This window comes from Pinus tabuliformis, chromosome 5_2 (assembly GCF_031772625.1).
Source record: "Pinus tabuliformis cultivar Carrire ecotype Pingquan chromosome 5_2, CPIR1, whole genome shotgun sequence".
In the NCBI taxonomy this organism is placed as follows: domain Eukaryota; kingdom Viridiplantae; phylum Streptophyta; class Pinopsida; order Pinales; family Pinaceae; genus Pinus; species Pinus tabuliformis.
This window is the reverse complement of record NC_142306.1, coordinates 1,060,268,795-1,060,277,293: the sequence shown is the minus strand read 5'-3', so window position 1 is coordinate 1,060,277,293 and position 8,499 is coordinate 1,060,268,795. Positions and strand designations below refer to the sequence as shown.

At 37.1% G+C, this 8,499-nt stretch overlaps 1 protein-coding gene across 1 annotated transcript; it reads right to left on the bottom strand.

Annotated features, from left to right (window-relative positions):
* Positions 1-5,965: 5,965 nt before the first annotated feature.
* Positions 5,966-7,444, bottom strand: LOC149162890 (uncharacterized). The gene has a single exon (XM_089435300.1). The coding sequence runs from the start codon at positions 7,442-7,444 to the stop codon at positions 5,966-5,968; it is 1,479 nt and encodes a 492-aa protein (XP_089291426.1).
* Between the last annotated feature and the right edge of the window lie 1,055 nt (positions 7,445-8,499).

The following is an 8,499-nucleotide window of genomic DNA, read 5'->3' as shown; positions in this document are numbered from 1 at the left end:
ATCTCTATAAGATGGAGTGTAGTGCTAAATTCATTTGATCACATTGCTTCAGGGTTGGTGTGGAAGGCGAGGAATGGATTGAAGGTGAGTTTGGGTCAATATCCTTTACTTGGAAGTGGTCAATGCCATCAGTTACCTCAATCCCTTACTGATAGGCTCAAATATAGGGGTCTCTCTCATCTTTCTCATATAAATAACCTAAAGTATACCACTATATGGAGGCAGGGGTGGATTTCGGCAGATGATTTGTGGATCGGTCAGGAATTCAAGGAAATTTGGAGGGGTTACTTGGAGGCATTGGTAAATGGTCATATCAGAATCTCTAAAGAGGAGGATGATCTAGTTTGGGCTCATTCTTTAGATGGAACTTATACTCCAATAGTGGTTTATCTTCATTTGAAGGTGGAAGTTGAAAATGGAGTAGATGTAGTGGTAGAAATGGGTATGGAGAATTAAGAGTCGTGCAAAGTCACGTCTATTTATGTGGTGCATCTTGGCAAAGAAGGTCCCTACTTGGGAAAATTTATAGAAGAGGCACAATATTGGGCCTAGATGCTGCCCTTTATGCAAATCAAATGGTGAGTCTATCAAGCATCTCTTCATTGATTTCTCTTTCTCTTACCAAATATGGTATAGATTCTTTTTGTTTCTTGGTAAATTTTGTGTTTGGAAAGGGCCTTTGTTGGAGGAGCGATGGTGATCTTGGCTTCATAACAAGAATACTATACTTTTTAAGGCTTTTCCTCGTTCCATTTGTTGGGGTGTTTAGTTGGCCCCAAACAAAGAAATTTTACAAAACTTATCTTCAAGTCCAGATAGGGTGGTTGTTGAAGTGTTAGCTATTTTTGGGTCATTTTCCATAGCCTATGATTTCCCTCCATGCAAGAAGTGTTCCTCATGTTGAGCCTGATATTTATCGTACATGGGGTTTTTTTGGTAGGACCGAATAGGGGGGATCACCAATGTGGTGGTGGTTTTATCTTACATATTTTTTATCATCATTGCTTCAAAGTTAATATGGGGTTAGGGAGTGGCACAAACAACTTGGACAAATTATTATCTTGTCACTCTCTAGTGGATTTTGCTAGAGAAAAGGGTTGTGAACAACTTTAAGTGTTTGGTGACTCTTTACTGGTCATAAACTGGGATAATGGGATTTAACAATGTCCTAAAATTCACCTAGTTCATATTCTGGAGGATTTACAGAGAATAAAGTTTACTTATTCATATTTTTCGTGCACTCATATTTATAGGGACAGAAACAGTAAGGTGGATCAGATTTCTAAGGAAGGCTTACAATTGGATCGAGGCACTTGGCACATTGAAGAAGTCCTAAATTATGCCCACTACATCTATTATCACGGGCCTTTGATGGATGTTCAAATATCTCAGAAATAGAAACATTATTTTTTGGTCATTCTACAGTTGGTATTTCATCATATACTCTGTTGTCTAGTTTAACATGGAAATTTTGTTTGGAGCATTTTTGGCTATCATTTCTTGCATTGTATATTTTTTATTAACATTGGATATAAATATTTGGATCTCTTTTGACCTGTGGGGTCAACCACCTATTGTATCTATTCATGACAGTCACAAGTGACTTTTTTTCTCTTTTGTGATGTCGAGGGATCTGGGAAGATCCCAGTGAATTCATTGTCGACTGTGTATCTTCAAAATGTAATTATGTTTACGATCATAAATATAATTACGAATTTTTTCCTAGGAAAATATGTGTGTATGTGTTTGTTATTTTTAAATTATAAATTTGTTAACTTAGAAGTGTAAAATTTAAATTTCTTATCAAATTTAAGGAGTTAATCTCTACTAAACTAAAATAAAGATTGATGATGATGATGTTTTTTTTTATAGGTTAAATTTCTATTCAGAGATCAAAAAACTTTGAAAGAATGAAAAAGTTGAATCTATTCTACCACTAGGGAAACTAGACCTAATGTAAAATTGATGCTTTTAGATCATCCATATAAATCAATTACTAATAAAAAGTAAATTGACTATGAAACTAACATATGTGTCTAAGCCATTGAGGTGGAAAACATATTGCCAAAATATAGACTAAGGCCAAAAATTCAAACAATAAACTTATAGAAAATGATCGTTTGAAATTGTAAGAATATGTAGCTTAAACTGTAATAGGTTCCATGTTGCTACTAGGAGAGGAGACAAAGTCAAAGGGCATGCCAAAGTGAAATTCCATACAATTGATTCTTTTATCCATGGACTACAAAATGAGTTGCATATCATCTAACACTAGGGGAACCTCCTCTTTAGCCTCATTTATGTCTAGAAGCACTTTTCACAATAATAGCTTAAGGTGCCAATAGATGTAAATGGTATACATATATTGGTTGTACCTACCATAGGTATATCTCTTGTCAGGTACTCGTTCACCCACATTTGTTAGAAATTTAGTGTCTAAAAGAAATTGGTGTTCTCCAACTATTTCTCATTCGATTTGCTCAATTTTGACTTAAATGGAAAGTAGGGTGTAATCTTTATAGCATTGGGCAAAGCTAGCAGATCGAAATTAGTTTCACGAAATATATTGCACTCTTTGATAGGCTACCCCTCTTCTTATGTGCACCTTCTGGTGAGGTATAACTATCAACAAATAGGATATAAGATGAGGGGGGAGGTGGAGTTAGAGAATAGGAAATGGAGAGAAGTGGAGATGGAGAAACAAGGCGAGAGAAATAAAAAAAAGGAGAGGGGGATGGTAGAAAAAATATACTTGGGGGTGAGAACACACCAAGGGTGGCATACAAGAGGGGATGACAAATAGGAAAATCCTAAAACCATTAAGAGACTACCAAAAGTAATTGAGAGAGATGGGAACAGAGGAATAAATGGCCAAGAGAGGTAGAAGACTACAAGGAGTAATAGACAAGACTAGAGTGGAAAAAAGCCCCCACTTTGAGCCAGACAATCGAAGAGTGAAAAAACAGCTAAGAAACCAGACTAGATATAACATAGCAAAAAATACCTGCTAGGAGACGTCATTGTTGGAGAAATCCTCCTCCACAAAGAGACATAATTTCATCAAGCAAACAACATTGATTACTAAAAGATCACACATAAAACCTAATTATTTTCATTTATCGTGTGAAGTGATGTTGATTCATTCTTTGTGTGTCTAGGACAGAGCAATCTGGAAGAAATGGATCATCAATAGCGCAAGCCATGGATATGCCTACCCTCCACCCAAAAAAAAAAACATTTAACACAATACTATGAAAGGAAATGACTACCCTCGATCTCCAACACTTGCTCAGTTATAAGGGTGGAGAGAGTTAAATGCTACTAGAGGGGCATAATGACACTTCCCATCCATTAATAATGGTGGGGTGGTGGCCAAAACAAACATACCATATGGGGATTGATGATGATGATAGTTAAAATTGACTAAGATCAAATTTAGTTTATCAAACTTGAAAATAGGTAAGGAATTATTTGGTAATTTGCTTTAAATTTTTATTTATGTGCTCAAAAGGTTTTAACATAAGCGCTTTTAAATTATTTACTATAGGTTTGATGAGTTAGTAGGTTAGAAAGGTTGGTATTGTAAACAAATCTTTTGAAATTGTCATTTGATGTGAGTATAGTAGGGCAATCTAAGAGAGAGTGTTTTTCATCTAACCCTCTTAGTATCACAAAAATGACAAATTCTTTCAATCCACATTGTTTTAGGAATTGTCAAGTGCCCCGTTTCACTATGGAACTTATAAAATTTTGTTCTTATTTTAGCGATGTTGATTTGATTCATTATGATAATCAAAACAAAGAGTTGTTTTTTATCTTCTAGATTTTGGTTAATCACCTCCTTATAGTGTCTAAATTTTATTTTATCCTCTAATTCTTATTCACATTACAATTTCTCCTTAAATGTATATGTTAGAAACTAAGACAATACTGGGGGATGAATAAGTATTTTGACTGATTTATACAACTGTTTCTAATTTACAATTTACAATCTGTTTAGAAACAATTCAGGTAAGTAACATCATCAATTAATATTCTTCTTAATTCCTTTTGAAAATGAAAGCTTCAACTTGTTGTTACAATATGTTTACTAGCACAAACCAAAAGGATGCAACCACTCCCTGATTTATCAACACCAACTAAAAGGAGCACCAACCCCTTATTTTTTTTGCTAGCACCAACCAACAGGAAGCACAAACTCCCTTTAATATTTCAAAGGCACCCACCTAAATTAAGCACCAGCTCACTAATATGTAGACACCAACTATTGAACCCTGCAAATCCCTCTTTCATCCATTTTCAAACTCAAATCAATAAGCTCTTACAACCAGTAATATTGAACCAATAATTTTCAACACTCAATGACTTCTCTACATAGATAAATTCTTTATTTTTCTCACTCAAATAACCTATATCACTAATGAATTATCTACAATTTTCTCATTCTCTTTTGCATCTGCTCATACCAAGCTACTGCTTATAAATATTTTAGAGCTACTAATTTTAGCATTAACAGTTGGCTTAACTTCAGCTCTATTTTTCAAAGAATTGCTATTTTATATCTTTAATCTCTTTGTTCTCTTATTGAACCAATCAACAAATTTATTCATGGTTTGCATGTGAACAATTATTTTCCCATTCTCTGCATGTTGTTCTAAAATAAAACTCTCACTTCTTCAATATGTTTTAATTCTAGTTGTTGGGTGTGGAGCCTGATTATCTTCTTTATTTAGAGGTATCGCCACATTGGACCCCAATTCGTAATGCGGCAGCAAAGCCGCCCATAAAATGTATGCTGCAAGGGGGGTCCAGGGGGGGCAGCTGCAATCTTTGGGAGCCCCCCCCCCGGCGAGGGATCGGGGGCAGGACCCCCGAAGCTAATAGATGTAAAATTGCTTTGTAAAATGTTGTAATTTCGTAATCAATCTAGGCCGTTCATTAGGCGGAGATCTGACTAGAAGTTATGTTTAATTTAGGGTTTTTTCCCTAGAAGGCAACCCCTCGCTATATATGAGGGAACTGTATTGCGTCTATGTAGATTTGTATTCTGAGCGAGAAAGAGATAGGAGATTGTGTGAGAGCGAAGAGGGAATTACAACGGATCTATTGTAGGTTGTATCTCTTCATTTTGTTGGATAATATAAAAGGAAGGACTAGTTATTTCTCCGTGGACGTAGCCCAAATTGGGTGAACCACGTATATTTGTGTCTCTCTTGTTTTATGCATTTTCTGTGTTTATGTTTCTGCAATATTTTATGTGTTCCATTGCTCTGTAATATATAATTTTCTAACACTAGTTTTTTGTGTCTTAAATGTTTTCTTCATTGTTTCTTCTCTATGTTCTTTGATGAAACATTTAATTTAATCTTTGTCTTTTCTTTAGCTTGAATTGATTGTTCATTTTTATTTCAACTTCAAGATTTATTTTCAGTTTAACTCAGTTGGACTAATACTTTATTATGTTGATGCACATTGTATTAATTTGTAGTTTAACATCATGTTTTATTTTTGTTTTGGGTTTAATTGTTGTCCATATTTATATTTCAATTTCTTTAATATTTGTGTTCTCTTATTTTTTCCAAAGGAAAAAAACGAAACTTTTTATTAAGTATATAAAAAGTTTACATTGCATATGTCGTGGCATCACCGCTCATACTGAGCTCTGTCAAAACTGAGTTTCAAAAATTTCTGCCTTTATGTCTGTAGACAGCTCCCTTCAGGTGCAGTCACTATTCCTGGTATGCGCTGTCCAGTGGCTTTTAAAAGCCAATACACATAGCTGCAACTATGTATTGTTCATGATGAAAAAGCAAAAAACATAAATCGGGTCTCCTCAGGAGTGAGGAAAACAACCCATCGCTGTACATGAAAAGATAATATGGCCGCATTGTCATAGCTGTAATGTTTTATGCAGTACAAAAAATTTGAAAATAAACATAATAAACAGAGGTTCCTGCCAAATATATCAGAGAGGATGGAGATAAGGTGGCTGGTCCGATCTTCTGATTTGGCCTTGTTCGTCTTCTTCTATTTTCCAGCTGCCCAAATCCTGTTGAAGACCATCTTTAGAGAGCTGATCTGCCATGGCATTTCTTTCCCTGAAAATGTGACATATGGAAAAACTGTTAAACATTGATTTCAGTCTTTGAACTTCCCCCAAAATTTGTTTTAAAGCCTGATTCCTGCATGTACTGTGACCATTCACCCATCTGATCACGTTTTGAGAATCCCCAAAGATTTGAATCGTGAGGGTGTGCCTATGGATGAGCCAGCATAGAAGGAGTTTTAGGGCGTTCAATTCTGCATAATTATTGGAGCCTGTTCCTAGCCCCACAGAAGCTTTCAGAGAGTGAGATGGGGATATATGAATGACAAGTCCTGCTCCTGCTAAGTTGTTTTGTGATGCACCATCGAAGAAAGCCCAAGGGACTCCTTCTGAGATCTGAACTTCAGGGGCAATTCTTTGGGGAGGAGAATCCTTAGGTTCGGGAAGGCTTGAGAAGATGGCTGCTCCCTGAATGGCAGTGAGAGCTACAGGAGTTTCTTTATCTTGAAAGATGCTCCTGTTTCTAGCTATCCAAATCCCCCAACTGATGATTAGGGGCAGGTTGCGCAGGTTCCCGATCGCATGCTCATTCCACCACTTCTGCCAGGCTTCTTGAATATTGATGCCTTCCCAGACGAGCTTTTTGTTCAGGATGTTTCCAATCTCACACCATACCTTTAGAGATTCTGGGCATTTGAGAAAAAGGTGGTTAACAGATTCTGCTTCTGCTTTGCATAAGGTACATCTTCCAGGCCCGTGCATGAATCTGGACTGCAGATTATCCCAAGTTGGGATTTTGCCCCTTAAAATGCACCAGAAGAGGATTTTTGATTTTGGAGGGCAACTGAGTTTCCACAGCTGCTTCGCCCACCACTCCGGATCTCCCCATCCTTTCCTTGACATAAGGAGATTATACCCGTGCTTTGGAGCATATTCCCCTGATTCTGCATGGGCCCAAAATAGCTCATCTTGCCTGTCGCTCAACCTTACATTTGACCTGAGGAGTTCCTGAGTGAAAACATTCCATTCATTCCACCATCTTTGCTCCAATTCCAACTCTTCTCCATTCTTCCATGCTTGCCCCCATATGGAAGAGAAACCCGGCTTCTCCACTTGGCTGAGGAAGCGGAGATCCTTCCCTTCCAACTGCTGAATCAGATCGGGGGAGAGGGCATAGTTGCCATTGCATCCGACCCAGGGGTCCTTCCCGATCTTTACCTTTTCACCATTCCCGATCTTCCAGGCTAAACCTTGCTCAATCACCTTAAAAGACTCCAAAGTGGCTTTCCAAATAGCAGAAACATTCTTTTGGGTCTTAATTGGGTCCCTGATCCAGTCTTCCAGGGGGGTTGGATCAATGTATTTTCTTTTTACCGTTCTTGTCCAGAGATTTTCCATCTTTATAAGGCGCCAACCCGATTTAGCAGCTAATGAAAATCTGAAATCTGGGAGGCTTTTAATCCCCCAGCCACCCCACTCCTTTGGCCTTGCCACTTTCTCCCATGCGACCCAGGGGAGTACCGAGGATTCCTTAGTCCCTGCCCATAGAAATCTGCTGCATATTCTCCTAATTTTCTCCAGTACTCCTTTTGGAACCCATGTTAGGGCTGCCCAGTACACTGGGATGGCTAGAAGCACAGATGTTAAAAGTAGTATTTTTTTTTAACCTATAAACATCCTATTCTCTGTAAAAATAGCATTCTAGCTTTTTATTTTTGCATTTTATCAGTTTGTTTTAATTCAATTATGGTGTTCGAACTATAGTTTAGTGATCTTTTAACTTTGGCAAATTTAAACAGTAAATTTGACAAACCGCCAAATTTCTCAGCCAAATTCCGTGAGTGCCAAATTTTTGTGAGCACTAAATTTAAATGCCAAATTTAAAAGCCAAATTAAATGTCAATGTCGAATTTATGGAACCCTGACGACTACGGAACCACACTCTTAGTTGTCTGAGGTCATCTCAATGTTGATGTCATGTTGATGTCACCTATGCCATGTCACCTATGCCACATGGATGGTATGGTGCATTTTTAGGTTCAAGTGGAACCTTAACAAAATTCATACTGCCATAACTTTTGATCCTTGAGGTGTTTAGCAAAGTGCCATATATCGTTGGAAAGGTCTTTCTAGGGGATATCCATCTAAGCACTTCGAAGGAACATTTGAGATAATCATATGTAGCTATAATTCCTCGAAAGACGTCCTCCATACTTGACCTTAGCTAAGCAACAACTTACAAATAACACAAATAGATAGCAAGGAATGAACGAACATTAGACACATTTGAGATCAATGGAAACACTCTTTGACATTAATGGCCACACTTTTCTAACAATATTATCATTATTATGCAAAGTGACATCTTCCTTTATTCCTCAATGATTTAGCCAAGTCTTGACATCTTAATGTTAATCTTGCTTGAGTCATAGGTGGTTTTGACTTGAGTTTAA